Source organism: Salmo trutta, chromosome 12 (genome assembly GCF_901001165.1).
Source record: "Salmo trutta chromosome 12, fSalTru1.1, whole genome shotgun sequence".
Classification (NCBI taxonomy): Eukaryota; Metazoa; Chordata; class Actinopteri; order Salmoniformes; family Salmonidae; genus Salmo; species Salmo trutta.
The window spans coordinates 44765860-44790859 of NC_042968.1; the positions used below are offsets into that span (position 1 = coordinate 44765860).

The following is a 25000-nucleotide window of genomic DNA, read 5'->3' on the forward strand; positions in this document are numbered from 1 at the left end:
ATGGGAGAAAGGTAGAGTCCCAGGGAGAGATGGAGAGATGGGTGAAAGGTAGAGTCCTAGGGAGAGATGGAGAGATGGAGAAAGGTAGAGTCCTAGGGAGAGATGGAGAGATGGAGAAAGGTAGAGTCCTAGGGAGAGATGGAGAGATGGAGAAAGGTAGAGTCCCAGGGAGAGATGGAGAGATGGAGAAAGGTAGAGTCCCAGGGAGAGATGGAGAAAGGTAGAGTCCCAGGAAGAGATGGAGAGATGGGAGAAAGGTAGAGTTCTAAGGAGAGATGGGAGAATGGTAGAGTCCCAGGGAGAGATGGAGAGATGGAGAGATGGGAGAAAGGTAGAGTCCTAGGGAGAGATGGGAGAAAGGTAGAGTCCCAGGGAGAGATGGAGAGATGGAGAAAGGTAGAGTCCCAGGGAGAGATGGAGAGATGGAGAAAGGTAGAGTCCCAGGGAGAGATGGAGAGATGGAGAAAGGTAGAGTCCTAGGGAGAGATGGAAAGATGGAGAAAGGTGGAGTCACAGGGAGAGATGGAGAGATGGAGAAAGGTAGAGTCCTAGGGAGAGATGGAGAGATGGGAGAAAGGTAGAGTCCTAGGGAGAGATGGAGAGATGGAGAAAGGTAGAGTCACAGGGAGAGATGGAGAAAGGTAGAGTCCTAGGGAGAGATGGAGAGATGGAGAAAGGTAGAGTCCTAGGGAGAGATGGAGAGATGGGAGAAAGGTAGAGTCCTAGGGAGAGATGGAGAAAGGTAGAGTCCTAGGGAGAGATGGAGAGATGGGAGAAAGTAGAGTCCTAGGGAGAAATGGAGAGATGGAGAAAGGTAGAGTCCCAGGGAGAGATGGAGAGATGGAGAAAGGTAGAGTCCTAGGGAGAGATGGAGAGATGGGAGAAAGGTAGAGTCCTAGGGAGAGATGGAGAAAGGTAGAGTCCTAGGGAGAGATGGAGAGATGGGAGAAAGTAGAGTCCTAGGGAGAGATGGAGAGATGGGAGAAAGGTAGAGTCCCAGGCAGAGATGGAAGAAAGGTAGAGTCCCAGCAAGAGATGGAGAGATGGAGAAAGGTAGAGTCCTAGGGAGAGATGGAGAGATGGGAGAAGGGTAGAGTCTTAGGGAGAGATGGAGAGATGGAGAAAGGTAGAGTCCCAGGGAGAGATGGAGAAAGGTAGAGTCCCAGGGAGAGATAGAGAGATGGGAGAAAGGTAGAGTCCTAGGGAGAGATGGGAGAATTGTAGAGTCCCAGGGAGAGATGGAGAGATGGAGAGATGGGAGAAAGGTAGAGTCCTAGGGAGAGATGGGAGAAAGCTAGAGTCCCAGGGAGAGATGGAGAGATGGAGAAAGGTAGAGTCCCAGGGAGAGATGGAGAGATGGAGAAAGGTAGAGTCCTAGGGAGAGATGGAGAGATGGAGAAAGGTAGAGTCCCAGGGAGAGATGGAGAGATGGAGAAAGGTAGAGTCCTAGGGAGAGATGGAGAGATGGGAGAAAGGTAGAGTCCTAGGGAGAGATGGAGAGATGGAGAAAGGTAGAGTCACAGGGAGAGATGGAGAAAGGTAGAGTCCTAGGGAGAGATGGAGAGATGGGAGAAAGGTAGAGTCCCAGGGAGAGATGGAGAGATGGAGAAAGGTAGAGTCCCAGGGAGAGATGGAGAGATGGGAGAAAGGTAGAGTCCCAGGGAGAGATGGAGAGATGGGAGAAAGGTAGAGTCCCAGGGAGAGATGGAGAGATGGGAGAAAGGTAGAGTCCCAGGGAGAGATGGAGAGATGGAGAAAGGTAGAGTCCTAGGGAGAGATAGAGAGATGAAGAAAGGTAGAGTCCTAGGGAGAGATGGAGAGATGGAGAAAGGTAGAGTCCTAGGGAGAGATGGATAGATGGGAGAAAGGTAGAGTCCTAGGGAGAGATGGAGAGATGGGAGAAAGGTAGAGTCCTAGGGAGAGATGGAGAGATGGAGAAAGGTAGAGTCCTAGGGAGAGATGGAGAGATGGAGAAAGGTAGAGTCCTAGGGAGAGATGGAGAGATGGGAGAAAGGTAGAGTCCTAGGGAGAGCTGGAGAGATGGAGAAAGGTAGAGTCCTAGGGAGAGATGGAGAGATGGGAGAAAGGTAGAGTCCTAGGGAGAGATAGAGAGATGGAGAAAGGTAGAGTCCTAGGGAAAGATGGAGAGATGGAGAAAGGTAGAGTCTTTGGGAGAGATGGCATTGGTAGCATTAGCAGTGCTTCTCAACTGTGTGTGTGTGTGTGTGTGTGTGTGTGTGTGTGTGTGTGTGTGGTGTGTGTGTGTGTGTGTGTGTGTGTGTGTGTGTGTGTGTGTGTGTGTGTGTGTGTTGAGGGGAAGTAGTCTGTCTCAGCAGGACTGGGCTGAGGAACTGAGGACTCACTGGGGATTCAACTAGAAGAGAATCCCTGGGTCTAACATACCAACACACACTCACACACCCACACACACCCACACACACACTCCTGAAACACCCAGAACTCCACACTCTTTCAAGCTGTCCCCTCTGTTCCAGACTCATTAGAAGTTGCTCTGACAGAACAGAGAGAGAATATGTGAGTGGGCTTCAGCCATTATAACATCATTAATAAAACAGATCTGTCTATAACCTACTGGGTCTATGAAGACCAGAGGAAGCTAGACTGGGACTCCTACGTACCGCAGAGATGAGGTGGAGAGATGGAGGGATGGGTAGAGGGATGGAAGGATGGGTAGAGGGATGGAAGGATGGGTAGAGGGATGGAGGGATGGGTAGAGGGATGGAGGGATGGGTAGAGGGATGGAAGGATGGGTAGAGGGATGGAGGGATGGGTAGACTGATGGAGGGACGGGTAGACAGATGGAGGGATGGGTAGAGGGATGGAGGGATGGGTAGAGGGATGGAGGGATGGGTAGAGGGATGGAGGGATGGGTAGAGGGATGGAGGGATGGGTAGAGGGATGGAGGGATGGGTAGACGGATGGAGGGATGGGTAGACTGATGGAGTAATGGGTAGACTGATGGAGGGATGGGTAGAGGGATGGAGGGATGGGTAGAGGGATGGAAGGATGGGTAGAGGGATGGAGGGATGGGTAGACTGATGGAGGGACGGGTAGACAGATGGAGGGATGGGTAGAGGGATGGAGGGATGGGTAGAGGGATGGAGGGATGGGTAGAGGGATGGAGGGATGGGTAGACTGATGGAGGGATGGGTAGACTGATGGAGGGATGGGTAGAGGGATGGAGGGATGGGTAGAGGGATGGAGGGATGGGTAGAGGGATGGAGGGATGGAGGGATGGGTAGACTGATGGAGGGATGGGTAGAGGAATGGAGGGATGGGTAGACTGATGGAGGGATGGGTAGACTGATGGAGGGATGGGTAGACTGATGGAGGGATGGGTAGAGGGATGGAGGGATGGGTAGACTGATGGAGGGATGGGTAGAGGAATTGGTAGAGGGATGGGTAGACTGATGGAGGGATGGGTAGAGGAATGGGTAGAGGGATGGAGGGATGGGTAGAGGAATGGGTAGAGGGATGGAGGGATGGGTAGACTGATGGAGGGATGGGTAGACTGATGGAGGGATGGGTAGACTGATGGAGGGATGGGTAGACTGATGGAGGGATGGGTAGAGGAATGTGTAGAGGGATGGAGGGATGGGTAGAGGAATGGGTAGAGGCATGGAGGGATGGGTAGACTGATGGAGGGATGGGTAGACTGATGGAGGGATGGGTAGAGGGATGGAGGGATGGGTAGACTGATGGAGGGATGGGTAGATGGATGGAGGGATGGGTAGACTGATGGGGGATGGGTAGATGGATGGAGGGATGGGTAGACTGATGGAGGGATGTGTAGAGGAATGGAGGGATGGGTAGAGGGATGGGTAGAGGGATGGTAGCAGGATGGGTAGAGGGATAGGTAGAGGGATGGGTAGAAGGATAGGTAGAGGAATGGATAGAGGGATGGGTAGAGGGATAGGTAGAGGGATGGGTAGAGGGACGGGTAGAGGGATGGGTAGAGGGATGGGTAGAGGGATGGGTAGAGGGATTGGTAGAGGGACGGGTAGAGGGACGGGTAGAGGGATAGGTAGAGGGATGGATAGAGGGATAGGTAGAGGGATAGGTAGAGGGATGGGTAGAGGGATGGGTAGAGGGATAGGTAGAGGGATAGGTAGAGGGATAGGTAGAGGGATGGGTAGAGGGATGGGTAGAGGGATGGGTAGAGGGATAGGTAGAGGGATGGGTAGAGGGATGGGGTAGAGGGATAGGTAGAGGGATGGGTAGAGGATGGGTAGAGGATAGGTAGAGGGATGGGTAGAGGGATGGGTAGAGGGATAGGTAGAGGGATAGGTAGAGGGATAGGTAGAGGGATGGGGTAGAGGGATAGGTAGAGGGATGGGTAGAGGGATGGGTAGAGGGATGGGTAGAGGGATAGGTAGAGGGATGGGTAGATGGATAGGTAGAGGGATGGATAGAGAGATAGGTAGAGGGATGGGTAGAGGGGATGGGTAGAGGGATGGTAGAGGGATAGGTAGAGGGATGGGGTAGAGGGATGGGTAGAGTGATAGGTAGAGGGATGGTAGAGGGACGGGTAGAGGGATGGGTAGAGGGACGGGTAGAGGGATGGGTAGAGGGATGGGTAGAGGGATATGTAGAGGGATGGGTAGAGGGGGGGAGAGGGATGGGTAGAGGGACGGGTAGAGGGACGGGTAGAGGGACGGGTAGAGGGATAGGTAGAGGGATAGGTAGAGAGATGGGTAGAGGGATGGGTAGAGGGATGGGTAGAGGGATAGGTAGAGGGATAGGTAGAGGGTAAGGTAGAGGGATAGGTAGAGGCTGGGTAGAGGGCTAGGTAGAGGGATAGGTAGAGGGAATGGTAGAGGGATAGGTAGAGGGATGGGTAGAGGGATAGGTAGAGGGATAGGTAGAGGGATGGGTAGAGGGATGGGTAGAGGGATGGGTAGAGGGATACGTAGAGGGATAGGTAGAGGGATAGGTAGAGGGATAGGTAGAGGGATGGGTAGAGGGATGGGTAGAGGGATGGGTAGAGGGATAGGTAGAGGGATGGAGGGATGGGTAGAGGAATGGGTAGAGGCAGGAGGGAGGGTAGAGGGAGGAGGGATGGGTAGAGGGATGGAAGGATGGGTAGAGGGATGGAGGGATGGGTAGACTGATGAGGGAGGGGTAGACAGATGGCGGGATGGGTAGAGGGATGGAGGGATGGGTAGAGGGATGGAGGGATGGGTAGAGGGATGGAGGGATGGGTAGACTGATGGAGGGGATGGGTAGACTGATGGAGGGATGGGTAGACTGATGGAAGGATTGGGTAGAGGGATGGAGGGATGGGTAGAGGGATGGAGGGATGGGTAGAGGGATGGAGGGATGGAGGGATGGGTAGACTGATGGAGGGATGGGTAGAGGAATGGAGGGATGGGTAGACTGATGGAGGGATGGGTAGACTGATGGAGGGATGGGTAGACTGATGGAGGGATGGGTAGAGGGATGGAGGGATGGGTAGACTGATGGAGGGATGGGTAGAGGAATGGAGGGATGGGTAGACTGATGGAGGGATGGGTAGACTGATGGAGGGATGGGTAGACTGATGGAGGGATGGGTAGAGGGATGGAGGGATGGGTAGACTGATGGAGGGATGGGTAGAGGAATTGGTAGAGGGATGGGTAGACTGATGGAGGATGGGTAGAGGAATGGTAGAGGGATGGGAGGGATGGTAGAGGAATGGGTAGAGGGATGGAGGGATGGTAGACTGATGGAGGATGGGTAGAGATGGAGGGATGGGTAGACTGATGGAGGGATGGGTAGACTGATGGAGGGATGGGTAGAGGAATGTGTAGAGGGATGGAGGGATGGGTAGAGGAATGGGTAGAGGCATGGAGGATGGGTAGATGATGGAGGGATGGGTAGATGATGGAGGGATGGGTAGAGGGATGGAGGGATGGGTAGACTGATGGAGGGATGGGTAGATGGATGGAGGGATGGGTAGACTGATGGGGGATGGGTAGATGGATGGAGGGATGGGTAGACTGATGGAGGGATGTGTAGAGGGATGGGTAGAGGGATGGGTAGAGGGATTGGTAGAGGGACGGGTAGAGGGACGGGTAGAGGGATAGGTAGAGGGATGGATAGAGGGATAGGTAGAGGGATGGAGGGATGGGTAGAGGGATGGGTAGGGGATAGTAGGGGATAGTAGGGATAAGTAGAGGATGGGTAGAGGGATGGGTAGAGGGATGGGTAGAGGGATAGGTAGAGGGATGGGTAGAGGGATGGGTAGAGGGATAGGTAGAGGGATGGGTAGAGGGATGGGTAGAGGGATAGGTAGAGGATGGGTAGAGGGATGGGTAGAGGGATAGGTAGAGGGATAGGTAGAGGGATAGGTAGAGGGATGGGTAGAGGGATAGGTAGAGGGATGGGTAGAGGGATGGGTAGAGGGATGGGTAGAGGGATAGGTAGAGGGATGGGTAGATGGATAGGTAGAGGGATGGATAGAGAGATAGGTAGAGGGATGGGTAGAGGGATGGGTAGAGGGATGGGTAGAGGGATAGGTAGAGGGATGGGTAGAGGGATGGGTAGAGGGATAGGTAGAGGGATGGGTAGAGGGACGGGTAGAGGGATGGGTAGAGGGACGGGTAGAGGGATGGGTAGAGGGATGGGTAGAGGGATAGGTAGAGGGATGGGTAGAGGGATAGGTAGAGGATGGGTAGAGGGACGGGTAGAGGGATGGGTAGAGGGACGGGTAGAGGGATGGGTAGAGGGATGGGTAGAGGGATAGGGAGTAAGGGGAGGGTAGGGAGGGATTGTAGAGGGATTGGGTAGAGGGAGGGGTAGAGGGATGGGTAGAGGGAGGTAGGGGAGGTAGAGGGAGAGAGGGATAGGTAGAGATGGGTAGAGGGATGGTAGGGATGGTAGAGGGATAGGTAGAGGGATAGTAGGGATAGGTAGAGGATAGGTAGAGGATGGGTAGAGGGATAGGTAGAGGGAGGTAGAGGGATGGGTAGAGGGATAGGTAGAGGATGGGTAGAGGGATAGGTAGAGGGATAGGGTAGAGGGTGGTAGAGGGATGGGTAGAGGGATAGGGGATACGTAGAGGGATAGGTAGAGGGATAGGTAGAGGGATAGGTAGAGGGATGGGTAGAGGGATAGGTAGAGGGATAGGTAGAGGGATGGGTAGAGGGATAGGTAGAGGGATGGTAGAGGGATAGGTAGAGGGGATAGGTAGAGGGATTGGGTAGAGGGATGGGTAGAGGGATGGGTAGAGGGATACGTAGAGGGATAGGTAGAGGGATAGGTAGAGGGATAGGTAGAGGGATGGGTAGAGGGATGGGTAGAGGGATGGGTAGAGGGATAGGTAGAGGGATGGAGGGATGGGTAGAGGAATGGGTAGAGGCATGGAGGGATGGGTAGAGGGATGGAGGGATGGTAGAGGGATGGAAGGATGGGTAGAGGGATGGAGGGATGGGTAGACTGATGGAGGGACGGGTAGACAGATGGAGGGATGGGTAGAGGGATGGAGGGATGGGTAGAGGGATGGAGGGAGGGGTAGAGGGATGGAGGGATGGGTAGGACTGATGGAGGGAGGGTAGACTGATGGAGGGATGGGTAGACTGATGGAAGGATGGGTAGAGGGATGGAGGGATGGGTAGAGGGATGGAGGGATGGGTAGAGGGATGGAGGGATGGAGGGATGGGTAGACTGATGGAGGGATGGGTAGAGGAATGGAGGGATGGGTAGACTGATGGAGGGATGGGTAGACTGATGGAGGGATGGGTAGACTGATGGAGGGATGGGTAGAGGGATGGAGGGATGGGTAGACTGATGGAGGGATGGGTAGAGGAATGGAGGGATGGGTAGACTGATGGAGGGATGGGTAGACTGATGGAGGGATGGGTAGACTGATGGAGGGATGGGTAGGAGGGATGGAGGGATGGGTAGACTGATGGAGGGATGGGTAGAGGAATTGGTAGAGGGATGGGTAGACTGATGGAGGGATGGGTAGAGGAATGGGTAGAGGGATGGAGGGATGGGTAGAGGAATGGGTAGAGGGATGGAGGGATGGGTAGACTGATGGAGGGATGGGTAGAGGGATGGAGGGATGGGTAGACTGATGGAGGGATGGGTAGACTGATGGAGGGATGGGTAGAGGAATGTGTAGAGGGATGGAGGGATGGGTAGAGGAATGGGTAGAGGCATGGAGGGATGGGTAGACTGATGGAGGGATGGGTAGACTGATGGAGGGATGGGTAGAGGGATGGAGGGATGGGTAGACTGATGGAGGGATGGGTAGATGGATGGAGGGATGGGTAGACTGATGGGGGATGGGTAGATGGATGGAGGGATGGGTAGACTGATGGAGGGATGTGTAGAGGAATGGAGGGATGGGTAGAGGGATGGGTAGAGGGATGGTAGCAGGATGGGTAGAGGGATAGGTAGAGGGATGGGTAGAGGGATAGGTAGAGGAATGGATAGAGGGATGGGTAGAGGGATAGGTAGAGGGATGGGTAGAGGGACGGGTAGAGGGATGGGTAGAGGGATGGGTAGAGGGACGGGTAGAGGGACGGGTAGAGGGACGGGTAGAGGGATAGGTAGAGGGATGGATAGAGGGATAGGTAGAGGGATAGGTAGAGGGATGGGTAGAGGGATGGGTAGAGGGATAGGTAGAGGGATAGGTAGAGGGATGGGTAGAGGGATGGGTAGAGGGATGGGTAGAGGGATGGGTAGAGGATAGGGTAGGAGGGATGGGTAGAGGGATGTGTAGAGGGATAGGTAGAGGGATGGGTAGAGGGATGGGTAGAGGGATAGGTAGAGGGATGGGTAGAGGGATGGGTAGAGGGATAGGTAGAGGGATAGGTAGAGGGATGGGTAGAGGGATAGGTAGAGGGATGGGTAGAGGGATGGGTAGAGGGATAGGTAGAGGGATGGGTAGATGGATAGGTAGAGGGATGGATAGAGAGATAGGTAGAGGGATGGGTAGAGGGATGGGTAGAGGGATGGGGTAGAGGGATGGTAGAGGGATGGGTAGAGGGATAGGTAGAGGGATGGGTAGAGGGATGGGTAGAGGGATAGGTAGAGGGATAGGTAGAGGGATAGGTAGAGGGATGGGTAGAGGGATGGGTAGAGGGATAGGTAGAGGGATGGGTAGAGGGATGGGTAGAGGGATAGGTAGAGGGATGGGTAGAGGGATGGGTAGAGGGATAGGTAGAGGGATGGGTAGAGGGATGGGTAGAGGGATAGGTAGAGGGAGGGTAGAGGGACGGGTAGAGGGATGGGTAGAGGGACGGGTAGAGGGATGGGTAGAGGGATGGGTAGAGGGATATGTAGAGGGATGGGTAGAGGGAGGGGTAGAGGGATGGGTAGAGGGACGGGTAGAGGGACGGGTAGAGGGATAGGTAGAGGGATAGGTAGAGAGATGGGTAGAGGGATGGGTAGAGGGATGGGTAGAGGGATAGGTAGAGGGATAGGTAGAGGGATAGGTAGAGGGATGGGTAGAGGGATAGGTAGAGGGATAGGTAGAGGGATGGGTAGAGGGATAGGTAGAGGGATGGGTAGAGGGATAGGTAGAGGGATAGGTAGAGGGATGGGTAGAGGGATGGGTAGAGGGATGGGTAGAGGGATACGTAGAGGGATAGGTAGAGGGATAGGTAGAGGGATGGGTAGAGGGATGGGTAGAGGGATGGGTAGAGGGATAGGTAGAGGGATGGAGGGATGGGTAGAGGAATGGGTAGAGGCATGGAGGGATGGGTAGAGGGATGGAGGGATGGGTAGAGGGATGGAAGGATGGGTAGAGGGATGGAGGGATGGGTAGACTGATGGAGGGACGGGTAGACAGATGGAGGGATGGGTAGAGGGATGGAGGGATGGGTAGAGGGATGGAGGGATGGGTAGAGGGATGGAGGGATGGGTAGACTGATGGAGGGATGGGTAGACTGATGGAGGGATGGGTAGACTGATGGAAGGATGGGTAGAGGGATGGAGGGATGGGTAGAGGGATGGAGGGATGGGTAGAGGGATGGAGGGATGGAGGGATGGGTAGACTGATGGAGGGATGGGTAGAGGAATGGAGGGATGGGTAGACTGATGGAGGGATGGGTAGACTGATGGAGGGATGGGTAGACTGATGGAGGGATGGGTAGAGGGATGGAGGGATGGGTAGACTGATGGAGGGATGGGTAGAGGAATGGAGGGATGGGTAGACTGATGGAGGGATGGGTAGACTGATGGAGGATGGTAGAGGGATGGAGGGATGGGTAGACTGATGGAGGGATGGGTAGAGGAATTGGTAGAGGGATGGGTAGACTGATGGAGGGATGGGTAGAGGAATGGGTAGAGGGATGGAGGGATGGGTAGAGGAATGGGTAGAGGGATGGAGGGATGGGTAGACTGATGGAGGGATGGGTAGAGGGATGGAGGGATGGGGTAGACTGATGGAGGGATGGGTAGACTGATGGAGGGATGGGTAGAGGAATGTGTAGAGGGATGGAGGGATGGGTAGAGGAATGGGTAGAGGCATGGAGGGATGGGTAGACTGATGGAGGGATGGGTAGACTGATGGAGGGATGGGTAGAGGGATGGAGGGATGGGTAGACTGATGGAGGGATGGGTAGATGGATGGAGGGATGGGTAGACTGATGGGGGATGGGTAGATGGATGGAGGGATGGGTAGACTGATGGAGGGATGTGTAGAGGAATGGAGGGATGGGTAGAGGGATGGGTAGAGGGATGGTTAGAGGGATGGGTAGAGGGATGGTAGAGGGATGGGTAGAGGGATAGGTAGAGGAATGGATAGAGGGATGGGTAGAGGGATAGGTAGAGGGATGGGTAGAGGGACGGGTAGATGGAGGGTATGGGTAGAGGGATGGGTAGAGGGACGGGGAGAGGGACGGGTGTAGGTAGGGGACGGGGTAGAGGGATAGGTAGAGGGATGGATAGAGGGATAGGTAGAGGGATAGGTAGAGGGATGGGTAGAGGGATGGGTAGAGGGATAGGTAGAGGGATAGGTAGAGGGATGGGTAGAGGGATGGGTAGAGGGATGGGTAGAGGGATGGGTAGAGGGATAGGTAGAGGGATGGGTAGAGGGATAGGTAGAGGGATGGGTAGAGGGATGGGTAGAGGGATAGGTAGAGGGATGGGTAGAGGGATGGGGTAGAGGGATAGGTAGAGGGATAGGTAGAGGGATGGGTAGAGGGATAGGTAGAGGGATGGGTAGAGGGATGGGTAGAGGGATAGGTAGAGGGATGGGTAGATGGATAGGTAGAGGGATGGATAGAGAGATAGGTAGAGGGATGGGTAGAGGGATGGGTAGAGGGATGGGTAGAGGGATGGGTAGAGGGATAGGTAGAGGGATGGGTAGAGGGACGGGTAGAGGGATGGGTAGAGGGACGGGTAGAGGGATGGGTAGAGGGATGGGTAGAGGGATATGTAGAGGATGGGTAGAGGGAGGGGTAGAGGGATGGGTAGAGGGACGGGTAGAGGGACGGGTAGAGGGATAGGTAGAGGGATAGGTAGAGGGATGGGTAGAGGGATGGGTAGAGGGATGGGTAGAGGGATAGGTAGAGGGATAGGTAGAGGGATAGGTAGAGGGATAGGTAGAGGGATAGGTAGAGGGATAGGGTAGAGGGGTGGGTAGAGGGATAGGTAGAGGGATGGGTAGAGGGATAGGTAGAGGGATAGGTAGAGGGATGGGTAGAGGGATGGGTAGAGGGATGGGTAGAGGGATACGTAGAGGGATAGGTAGAGGGATGGGTAGAGGGATAGGTAGAGGGATGGGTAGAGGGATGGGTAGAGGGATGGGTAGAGGGATAGGTAGAGGGATGGGTAGAGGGATGGGTAGAGGGATAGGTAGAGGATGTGTAGAGGGATAGGTAGAGGGATGGGTAGAGGGATAGGTAGAGGGATGGGTAGAGGGATAGGTAGAGGGATGGGTAGAGGGATGGGTAGAGGGATGTAGAGGGATGGGTAGAGGATAGGTAGAGGGATGGGTAGAGGGATGGGTAGAGGGATAGGTAGAGGGATGGGTAGAGGGATGGTAGAGAGATTGAGGGATGGTAGAGAGAGGGAGGGAGACTGATGGAGACCCTTCTGCTAACTCTCTTTTGGAGGAGAGCAGTAAGCTACAGGTTAGAGAGAATTCATCACTGTTTGTCTCCTCTCTCTTTCTTGTCAATACAACCAAAGTGAGTTTTTAGTTTTTTACATGAACAGTTTTAAAGTGCTTTACAGTAACCCGGCCTCAAACAGCAAACAAAAGCACAGTAGAAAGGAACACATCCCTAGAAAGACAAAACCTTGAGAGGAGATAGTTCTATGTTTGTTCCCAGAGAGCTGCAGAATGACAGTACTCAGACAGACCATTCATAATGACAGTACTCAGACAGACCATTCATAATGACAGTACTCAGACAGACCATTCATAATGACAGTACTCAGACAGACCATTCATAATGACAGTACTCAGACAGACCATTCATAATGACAGTACTCAGACATACCATTCCTAATGACAGTACTCAGACAGACCATTCCTAATGACAGTACTCAGATAGACCATCCATAATGACAGTACTCAAACAGACCATCCACAATGACAGTACTCAGACAGACCATTCATAATGACAGTACTCAGACAGACCATTCATAATGACAGTACTCAGACCATTCATAATGACAGTACTCAGACCATTCATAATGACAGTACTCAGAAACTCAGAGAGCTCTTTCACAGACGAGGCAGTGATCTTCTGCTGTATTTTGTTTCTGCTGTCTGCCACTGGAAAACCTTGATGGCTTCTCACAGCGGGACAACAACAAAAAACATGTTCATGTTAATTCATTTGAAATGTCACACCTAAGCACAGTGCATTTCACCAGAGGAGGCAGTATTTACCTTTAAAACAGCTTTGTTATCCAATCCCAAAATTCCTCTTTCTTCCTCCACAATGTTATCGTCCTGTACCCCTCTAGCCCTACTAGATCTCTCTCTCTCTCTTCAGGCATTATCTTTGGGCAGCCCCTCATCACTCAGGACCCCAGAGTGTTTATGAAATCCAGAGGAGAGAAGAGAACCATCCTGTCAGTTATTCCAGGCATGAATCAGCCCTGGGGTCACGGCTTCACCTCAGTCTGTGGTTATACTGCAGCCATTCCCCGTTGTGATTCTAAACAGTCCAGAGATGACCCAATCCTGATCTCTCCTCTGACATCCATCCCTGTCCCCCCCATACAGCAGTCCTAATGGTAGAGAGGGACCGGGAATCGCACGCACGCACCAGTGTGGAGCAGGGACCCTGTGACATACCATGCAGTCCCAATAACACACAGCACTGTGCAGGACAGGGAGCTCCTCTCTCCTCTCCTACTCCACCTCTTCGCCTCTGTCCTCTCCACCTCCTCTATCCTCTCATCTCACCCCCATCCATTAGTCATTCTACAGATAATACTCTTTCTAATGATCCTAAACCTCCTTCACCCTCAAATGCTGTGACTTTGACATCAGAGCCACCAGCCTCATCAGAGCAGCCATGATTCTCATTCATTACTGTGGCTCTGACTGAAACCCTGCAGAGTCTCATGATGATGCAATGGACATTATTATTATCATTAATGTTATTATTATTGTTATATGGTTATTATTATTGTTAGTATTGTTATTATTATTATTGTCTTATTATTATTGTTAATTACATTTACGTCATTTAGCAGAAGCTCTCATCCAAAGCAACTTACAGTAGTGAATGCATATATTTAAATTCATTTCAAACATTTCATACATTTTTTTTTTTCCCGTACTGGCCCCCTGTGGGAATCGAACCCACAACCCTGGCGTTGCAAACACCATTGCAAACACCATGCTCTACCAACTGAGCTACAGGGAGGCTCAATACCAACAATAATACTAATTATTAGTGTTAGTATTATCATGATGATGCAATGGACAGACTGACGGCTCACACTCAGACTCATGGCCATCTATTGTTATTATTATTATTATTATTATTATTATTATTTTATTATTGTTATTATTATTGTTATTGCTATTATTATTATTATTATTGTTTTATTATTATTGTTCTTATTGTTACTATTATTGTGATTGCTATTATTATTATTATGGTGATTATTATTGTTATTATTATTGTTATTGCTATTATTATTATTATTATTGTTTTATTATTATTGTTCTTATTGTTACTATTATTGTGATTGCTATTATTATTATTATTATTATGGTTATTATTATTGTTAGTAGTATTATTATTATTAGTATTGATAGTATTATTATTGTTAGTCTTAATAATATGATTCATAGTATTATTATTGTTATTACTGTTATAGTTGTTAATAGTATTATCGTCAGTAGTATTATTGTTAGTATTATTGGTGTTAGTATTGGTATTATTGTTGGTATTATCATTGTTAGCATTGTTATTATTGTTAGTGTTTTTATTGTTAGTATTATTATTGTTATTATTGTTAGTATTATTATTGTTATTATTGTAAGTGTTATTATTGTTAGTATTATTATTGTTATTATTGTAAGTGTTATTATTGTTAGTATTATTATTGTTATTATTGTTATTAATATTTTTGTTGTTAGTATTATTATTGTTATTATTATTATTGTTAGAAGCATTATTGTCAGTATTATTATTAATATTATTATTATTATTATTGTTTTATTATTCTTATTATTATTGTTATTGCTATTATTATTATTATTGTTATTGTTTTATTATTATTGTTGTTATTGTTACTATTATTGTGATTGCTATTATTATTATTAATATTATGGTTATTATTATTGTTAGTAGTATTATTATTATTAATATTGATATTATTATTATTGTTAGTCTTAATAATATTATTGACAGTATTATTATTGTTATTACTGTTATAGTTGTTAATAGTATTATCGTCAGTAGTATTATTGTTAGTATTATTGGTGTTAGTATTGGTATTATTGTTGGTATTATCATTGTTAGTATTGTTATTATTGTTAGTGTTTTTATTGTTAGTATTATCATTGTTAGTATTGTTATTATTGTTAGTGTTTTTATTGTTAGTATTATTATTGTTATTGTTATTATTGTTAGTATTATTATTGTTATTATTGTAAGTGTTATTATTGTTAGTATTATTATTGTTATTAATATTTTTGTTGTTAGTATTATTATTGTTATTATTATTATTGTTAGTAGCATTATTGTCAGTATTATTATTATTGTTATTATTATTGTTATTATTGTTAGTATTATTATTGTTATTATTGTTAGTGTTATTATAGTTAGTATTATTATTGTTATTATTGTTCGTGTTATTATTGTTGATATTATTATTGTTACTATTATTATTGTTATTATTATTGTTGTTGTTATTAGAGTTGTCCTTGGTTAATGAAATGACAAAACATTACTAATTGGTGTGTGGGGTGAATAGGGAAAATGGTTGAAGCTGTGCAGCTGGAGGGATGTGTGGTGGATCCTGTAAACAATCAGCAACGTAGCTCTCACAACTCATTTTGCACCCATCACAAGGTGAAATATTTAGGCTCTATGTGGAAGTCCACAAAGAACTGAGACTGCAGCCAATGCTATGGTAGATCATATTGAAAACCACAAGCATCACAATAATCATGTACATTACTTGATATTCTAAAACATATTTAGTAATTACATTGAAGAGAAATGAATGGATCAGCAGAACAGCCAAATCAAATACTACTCCGAATTGCATAATTCATTTGTTAAGTATTTACATTTTTTTGGCGTAAACATTCGTCCTTTGATATCATGAATGTATCGATCTTCTCTCTGTGAAGTTTCTAGAAAGTAGTGAAACTAGTCTGGATGTTCTGGCTCTGTAATGTCCCCCTCGAGCGCTGAATTAAGAAGCAACTTCCATATTCATCAGATTTCCTTATTGCTCATAGTCCACTTTCTCAGCTACAGATGGTTCATTAGTGGATTCAATTCAAACCATCTTTATTCATGTAAATATGAAGATAAGTTATATGACAATGTGTGTACGTTGTCATTAGAGCACAACTTTATCTAGACTGTAGAGAGTACTACTGTCTAACTCACCAGTCCATCCAGCCAGACGGTCACCTCTCACAGGACTGTAGAGAGTACTACTGTCTAACTCACCAGTCCATCCAGCCAGACGGTCACCTCTCACAGGACTGTAGAGAGTACTACTGTCTAACTCACCAGTCCATCCAGCCAGACGGTCACCTCTCACAGGACTGTAGAGAGTACTACTGTCTAACTCACCAGTCCATCCAGCCAGACGGTCACCTCTCACAGGACTGTAGAGAGTACTACTGTCTAACTCACCAGTCCATCCAGCCAGACGGTCACCTCTCACAGGACTGTAGAGAGTACTACTGTCTAACTCACCAGTCCATCCAGCCAGACGGTCACCTCTCACAGGACTGTAGAGAGTACTACTGTCTAACTCACCAGTCCATCCAGCCAGACGGTCACCTCTCACAGGACTGTAGAGAGTACTACTGTCTAACTCACCAGTCCATCCAGCCAGACGGTCACCTCTCACAGGACTGTAGAGAGTACTACTGTCTAACTCACCAGTCCATCCAGCCAGACGGTCACCTCTCACAGGACTGTAGAGAGTACTACTGTCTAACTCACCAGTCCATCCAGCCAGACGGTCACCTCTCACAGGACTGTAGAGAGTACTACTGTCTAACTCACCAGTCCATCCAGCCAGACAGCGACAGTCGCCTCTCACAGGGTCACAGCCATCGGCATGGATACAGTCACACTGCTCTCGACACTGTTCTCCATACGTGCCCTCCTGAAAACAGCAACGTTAACATTACACCAAAATAAACTTTCCATTCATATACCGTATATAAGCTTATATGTTTCAGGTAGACCTCTCTCTCTCTCTCTCTCTCTCTCTCTCTCTCTCTCTCTCTTTCTCTCTCTGACAGATTTATTATCTCTGCTAGACACATTGTCTAGAGGAATACCTCTCACTTTACCCTGCCTTCATGTACATATCTACCTCAAATACCTTATTATTATCTATCCTGATGTCTAGTCACTTTACCCTGCCTTCATGTACATATCTACCTCAAATACCTCGTACCTTTGCACATTGATCTGGTTGGTACTAGTACTCCCTGTATACACAGTGCATTCGGGAAAGTATTCAGACCCCTTCACTTTTTCCACATTTTGTTATGTTATAGCCTTATTCTAAAATTAATGAAATTACATTTATTTCCTCATCAATCTACACACAATACCCCATAATGACAAAGTGAAAACAGGTTTTTAGACATTTTTGCCAAAAAAATAAAAATCAGATACCTTATTTACATAAGTATTCAGACCCTTTGCTATGAGACTTCAAATTGAGCTCAGGTGCATCCTGTTTCCATTGATCATCCTGGAGATGTTTCTACAACTTGATTGGAGTCGACCTGTGGTAAATTCAATTGATTGGACATGATTTGGAAAGGTACACACCTGACTATATAAGATCCCACAGTTGACAGTGCATGTCAGAGCAAAAACCAAGCCGAGGTCAAAGGAATTGCCCATAGAGCTCCGAGACAGGATAGTGTCGAGACACAGATCCGAGGAAGGGTACCAAAACATTTCTGCAGCATTGAAGGTCCCCAAGAACACAGTGGCCTCCATCATTCTTAAATGGAAGAAGTTTGGAACCACCAAGACTCTTCCTAAAGCTGACCGCCTGGCCAAACTGAGCAATTGGGGGAGAAGGGACTTGGTCAGGGAGGTGACCAAGAACATGATGGTCACTCTGACAGAGTTCTAGAGTTCCTCTGTGGAGATTTGAGAACCTTCCAAAAGGACAACCATCTCTGCTGCACTCCACCAATCAGGCCTTTATGGTAGACTGGCTAGAAGGAAGCCACTCTTCAGTAAAAGGCACATGACAGCCCGCTTGAACTTTGCCAAAAGGCACCTAAAGACTCTCAGAACATGAGAAACAAGATTCTCTGGTCTGATGAAACCAAGATTGAACTCTTTGGCCTGAATGCCAAGCATCACTTCTGGAGGAAACCTGGCACCATCCCTACGGTGAAGCATGGTGGCGGATGTTTTTCAGCAGCAAGGACTGGGAGACTAGTCAGGATCAAGGCAAAGATGAACAGAGCAAAGTACAGAGAGATGCTTGATGACAACCTGCTCCAGAGTGCTCAGGACCTCAGACTGGGGTGAAGGTTCACCTTCCAACAGGACAACGACCCTAAGTAAACAGCCAAGACAACGCAGGAGTGGCTTCGGACAAATCTCTGAATGTCCTTGAGTGCTCCAGGCAGAGCCCGGACTTGAACCCGATTGAACATCTCTGTTAAGACCTGAAAATAGCTGTGCAGCAACGCTTCCCATCCAAACTGACAGAGCTTGAGAGGATCTGCAAAGAAGAATGGGAGAAACTCCCCAAATACAGCTGTGCCAAGCTTGTAGCGTCATACCCAAGAAGACTTAAGAGAAGATTTATGTTTTTTATTTTTCATAAATTTGCTAAAATTTATAACAACCTGATTTTGCTTTGTCATTATGCGGTATTGTGTGTAGATTGATTAGGGGGGAAACAATTTAATCAATTTTAGAATAAGTCTGTAACGTAACAAAATGTGGAAAAAGTCAAGGGGTCTGAATACTTTCCAAATACACTGCAGCTCCCCATTGATCTGGTACTGATACTCCCTGTATATCGAATCAAATCAAATTGTATTAGTCACATGCGTCGAATACAACAGGTGTATGTCACGTCCTGACCAGTAAAGGGGTTATTTGTTATTGTAGTTTGGTCAGGACGTGGCAGGGGGGTGTTTGTTTTATGTGGTTCGGGGTTTGTTGGGATATGTGTTTATGTAGAGGGGTGTTTGTTTAGAGTATTCCGGGGTTTTTGGTTATGTTCTATGTTTTGTATTTCTATGCTCTGTCTATGTTGTGTATTTCTTTGTGTTGGCCTAGTATGGCTCTCAACCAGGAACAGCTGTACATCGTTGTTGCTGATTGGGAGTCATATTTAGGTAGCCCTGTTTTTCACCTGTCCTTTGTGGGAAGTTGTTTTTGCAATGCTGTGTGTGTAGCCTGCTGTTTGTTCGTTTTCTTGTTTTCTTCTAGTGTTCTAATAAAAGTTAATATGAGCACTCAACCCGCTGTGCCTTGGTCCACTATATATGACGTCCGTTACAGTGTAGACCTTACAGTGAAATGCTTACTTATGAGCCCCTAACCAACAATGCAGTTAAAAAAAATATGGATAAAAATAAGAAATAAAAGTAACAAGTAATTAAAGAGCAACAGTAAAATAACAATAACGAGACTATATACAGGGGGGTACCGGTACAGAGTCAATGTGCGGGGGCACCGGTTAGTTGAGGTAGTATGTACATGTAGGTAGAATTATTAAAGTGATTATGCATAGATGATAACAACAGAGAGTAGCAGAGGTGTAAAGGGGGGGGGGGGGCAATGCAAATAGTCTGGGTGGCCAGTTGATTACCTGTTCAGGAGTCTTATGGCTTGGGGGTAGAAGCTGTTTAGAAGCCTCTTGGACCTAGACTTGTTGCTCCGGTACCGCTTGCCATGCGGTAGCAGAGAGAACATTCTATGACTAAGGTGGCTGGAGTCTTTGACAATTTGTAGGGCCTTCCTCTGACACCGCCTGGTATAGAGGTCCTGGATGGCAGGAAGCTTGGCCCCAGTGATCTACTGGGCCGTACGCATTACCCTCTGTAGTGCCTTGCGGTCGGAGGCCGAGCAGCTGTCATACCAGGCAGTGATGTAACCAGTTAGGATGCTCTTGATGGTGCAGCTGTATAACCTTTTGAGGATCTGAGGACCCATGCCAAATCTTTTCATTCTCCTGAGGGGGAATAAGTATTGTCGTACCCTCTTCACGACTGTCTTGGTGTGCTTGGACCATATTAGTTTGTTGGTGATGTGGACACCAAGGAACTTGAAGCTCTCAACCTGCTCCACTACAGCCTCGTCGATGAGAATAGGGGCGTGCTCGGTCCTCCTTTTCCTGTAGTCCACAATCATCTCCTTTGTCTTGATCACATTGAGGGAGAGGTTGTTGTCCTGGCACCACACTGCCAGGTCTCTGACCTCCTCCCTATAGGTTGTCTCATCGTTGTCGGTGATCAGGCCTGCCACTGTTGTGTCATCGGCAAACTTAATGATGGTGTTGGAGTCGTGCCTGGCCGTACAGTAATGAGTGAACAGGGAGTACAGGAGGGGACTGAGCACGCACCCCTGAGGGGCCCCATGTTGAGGATCAGCGTGGCGGATGTGTTGTTACCTACCCTTACCACCTGGGGGTGGCCCGTCAAGAAGTCCAGGATCCAGTTGCAGAGGGAGGTGTTTAGTCCCAGGGTCCTTAGCTTATTGATAAGCTTTGAGGGCACTATGGTGTTGAACGCTGAGCTGTAGTCAACGAATAGCATTCTCACATAGGTGTTCCTTTTGTCCAGGTGAGAAAGGGCAGTGTGGAGTGTAATAGAGATTGCATCATCTGTGGATCTGTTGGTGCGGTATGCAAATTGGAGTGGGTCTAGGGTTTCTGGGATAATGGTGTTGATGTGAGCCATGACAAGCCTTTCGAAGCACTTCATCACTACAGACATGAGTGCTACAGACGTTGGTAGTCATTTAGGCAGGTTACCTTAGTGATCTTGGGCACAGGCACCATGGTGGTCTGCTTAAAACATGTTGGTATTACAGACTGGGTCAGGGAGAGGTTGAAAATATCAGTGAAGACACTTGCCAGTTGGTCAGCGCATGCTTGCAGTACATGTCCTGGTAATCCGTCTAGCCCTGCAGCCTTGTGAATGTTGACCTGTTTAAAGGTCTTACTCACATCGGCTGCAGAGAGCATGATCAAACAGTCTTCCAGAACAGCTGGTGCTCTCATGCATGTTTCAGTCTTATTTGCCTCGAACCGAGCATAGAAGTAGTTTAGCTCGTCTGGTATGCTCGTGTGACTGGGCAGCTCTCGGCTGTGCTTCCCTTTGTAGTCTGTAATAGTTTGCAAGCCCTGCCACATCCAACGAGCGTCAGAGCTGGTGTAGTACGATTCGATCTTAGTCCTGTATTGACGCTTTGCCTGTTTGGGCATAACAGGATTTCTTATAACCTTCCGGGTTAGAGTCCCACTCCTTGAAAGCGGCAGCACTAGCCTTTAGCTCAGTGCGGATGTTGCCTGTAATCCATGGCTTCTGGTTGGGGTATGTACATACGGTCTCTGTGGGGACGACATCATAGATGCACTCTGTGGCTAGAATGGCGCCGGAGGAGATGGCCGCCGTTTTACGGTCTCCTAACCAATTGTGCTATTATGTGTTTTTTTCGCGATATTTTTTAATTATTTTGTACATAATGTTTCTGCCACCGTATCTTACGGCAGAAAAGAGCTTCTAGATATCAGGACAGTGATCACTCACCTCGGATTAGATGAAGATTTTTTCAACAACAACAACAGCAGCAAGCAGGACTCACACGATACGCTACTGCTACTCTCTGTTCATCATTTATGCATAGTCACTTTAACCATACCCACATGTACATACTACCTCAATCAGCCTGACTAACCAGTGTCTGTATATAGCCTCGCTACTGTTATTTTCAAATGTCTTTTTACTGTTGTTTTATTTCTTTACTTACCTACACACACACACACACACACACACACACACACACACACACACACACACACCTTTTTTTCACACTATTGGTTAGAGCCTGTAAGTAAGCATTTCACTGTAAGGTCTACACCTGTTGTATTCGGCGCACGTGACAAATAAACTTTGATTTGATTTGACTTATTGATGAAGCCAGTGACTGATGTGGTGCACTCCTCAATGCCATCGGAGGAATCCCGGAACATATTCCAGTCTGTGCTAGCAAAACAGTCCTGTAGTTTAGCATCTGCTTCATCTGACCACTTTTTTATTGATCAGTCACTGGCACTTCCTGCTTTAGTTTTTGCTTGTATGCAGGAATCAGGAAGATAGAATTATGGTTAGAGGGCGAGGGAGAGCTTTGTACGCGTCTCTGTGTGTTGAGTAAAGGTGGTCCAGAGAGTCCCTCTGGTTGCACATTTAACATGCTGATAGTAATTTGGTAAAACGGATTTAAGTTTCCCTGCATTAAAGTCACCGGCCACTAGGAGCGTCGGCTCTGGGTGAGAGTTTTCTTGTTTGCTTATGGCGGAATACAGCTCATTCAATGCTGTCTTAGTGCCAACCTCTGACTGTGGTGGTATGTAAACAGCTACGAAAAATAGCTCTAGTCTTGTGTATTTTATTATATTCCTCTTAAGTTACTATATTCTGTACCGTTGGGAAGGGCTCGTAAGCAAGCATTTCACTGTAAAGTCTACACCAGTTTTATTTGGCGCATGTGACAAATATAATGTGATTTGTTTGATTTCTCTCTCTCTCTCTCTCTCTCTCTCTCTCTCCCTCCCTCTCTCTCTCTTACTCACGGGACAGGTTGTGTCACAGTACTCGTCCATCCAGCCTCTCTCTCTCTCTCTCTCTCTCTCTCTCTCTCTCTCTCTCTCTCTCTCTCTCTCTCTCTCTCTCTCTCTTACTCACGGGACAGGTTGTGTCACAGTACTCGTCCATCCAGCCGGGGCCGCAGGTACAGGTTCCATTGCCCGGGTCACAGGCCGCCCCGTTGGCACACAGACACGTCTGATTACAGTTCAGACCCCAGGTATCACTGGAGCATGAGATGGTACAATCCACACCCTGCCAACCTGGAGAGGACAGGAAGAGTGGGAGGAAGGGTGGCAAGAGGAGAGGGGAAAGAGGGTAGAAGGAGAGAATGAGGAAGAGGAGAGGGGAAAGAGGGTAGAAGGAGAGAATGAGGAAGAGGAGAGGGGAAAGAGGGTAGAAGGAGAGAATGAGGAAGAGGAGAGGGGAAAGAGAGTAGAAGGAGAGAATGAGGAAGAGGAGAGGGGAAAGAGGGTAGAAAGAGAGAATGAGGAAGAGAAGGAGGTTCCAGTTACCGGTCCCTGAAGGATTCCACAATTCTGTAATCGCAACATTTTTGACAAAATCAACAATGCTATCGGCATGTTATGTGAGGGCTTGTAAATTTGACCAATCAGCACACTACTTCAGCATAAAACTGACCAATCAGCACACTATTTCAGCATAAAACTGACCAATCAGCACACTATTTCAGCATAAAACTGACCAATCAACACACTATTACCTCATAAAACAGTCACATCATCGCAATATTATCTCATAAAACTGACCCATCACCGCAGTACAAAAAGAAGGTTCGCAATTTCAGCCAATCACCACACATTTACCTCATAATATGGTTCAATCAAACCAAACTTCAACAATCTTTTTCCCTTGTCATGGCATCGTCGCCACAAATTAGCCTGCCATGTTAAATGTCAGAATTGTAGCAGATAAATCCAACAATTGTGCTGAGTGACTGTATGAATGAGCTCTTCAGGAATACAGATCTACACTGCAGCACAACTTCACTCTCTGTACTGCAGCACAACTTCACTCTCTGTACTGCAGCACAACTTCACTCTCTGTCCTGCAGCACAACTTCACTCTACACTGCAGCACAACTTCACTCTGTACTGCAGCACAACTTCACTCTCTACACTGCAGCACAACTTCACTCTCTGCACTGCAGCACAACTTCACTCTCTACACTGCAGCACAACTTCACTCTCTACACTGCAGCACAACTTCACTTTCTACACTGCAGCACAACTTCACTCTCTACACTGCAGCACAACTTCACTCTCTGTACTGCAGCACAACTTCACTCTCTGTACTGCAGCACAACTTCACTCTACACTGCAGCACAACTTCACTCTCTGTACTGCAGCACAACTTCACTCTACACTGCAGCACAACTTCACTCTCTACACTGCAGCACAACTTCACTTTACACTGCAGCACAACTTCACTCTCTGTACTGCAGCACGACTTCACTCTCTACACTGCAGCACAACTTCACTCTCTACACTGCAGCACAACTTCACTCTCTACACTGCAGCACAACTTCACTCTCTACACTGCAGCACAACTTCACTCTCTGTCCTGCAGCACAACTTCACTCTCTGTACTGCAGCACAACTTCACTCTCTGTACTGCAGCACAACTTCACTCTCTGTACTGTACTCTATATACTCTCTGTACTGTCCTCTATATACTCTCTGTACTCTCTATAGTGTACTATATATGCTCTCTGTACTGTACTCTATATACTCTCTGTACTCTCTATAGTGTACTCTATTTACTCTCTGTACTATTTGTACTCCCTGTACTCTATAATGTACTCTATATACTCTCTATACTGTACTCTATATAATCTCAGTACTCTATATACTCTCTGTACTGTACTCTATATACTCTCTGTACTGTACTCTATATACTCTCTGTACTCCCTATACTCTCTATACTGTACTGTATATACTTTCTATACTGCACTCTATATACTCTCTATACTGTACTGTATATACTCTCTATACTGTACTGTACTCTATATACTCTCTGTACTCTCTATAGTGTACTCTATATACTCTCTGTACTATTTGTACTCCCTGTACTCTATACTGTACTCTATATACTCTCTATACTGTACTCTATATAATCTCAGTACTCTATATACTCTCTGTACTGTACTCTATATACTCTCTGTACTGTACTCTATATACTCTCTGTACTCCCTATACTCTCTATACTGTACTGTATATACTTTCTATACTGCACTCTATATACTCTCTATACTGTACTGTATATACTCTCTATACTGTACTGTACTCTATATACTCTCTGTACTCTCTATACTGTACTCTATATACTCTATATAGTGTACTGTATATACTCTCTATACCGTACTCTATATACTCTCTATACTGTACTGTATATACTCTCTATACTGTACTCTATATACTCTCTATACCGTACTCTATGCACTCTCAGTACTCTATATACTCTCTGTACTCTATATACTCTCTGTACTGTACTCTCTGTACT

General features: G+C 47.4%; 1 protein-coding gene across 2 annotated transcripts in view; it reads right to left on the reverse strand.

Annotated features, from left to right (window-relative positions):
- LOC115203621 (multiple epidermal growth factor-like domains protein 11) overlaps nt 1-22740 on the reverse strand; it is a gene marked incomplete at its 5' end in the record, with an annotated part of 61209 nt that extends 38469 nt beyond the window's left edge. For both annotated transcript variants that reach the window (XM_029768464.1, XM_029768463.1), the window contains 2 exon segments: nt 16680-16782; nt 22577-22740. In XM_029768464.1, coding sequence (XP_029624324.1) covers nt 16680-16782; nt 22577-22740 — 267 coding nt within the window.
- Between the last annotated feature and the right edge of the window lie 2260 nt (nt 22741-25000).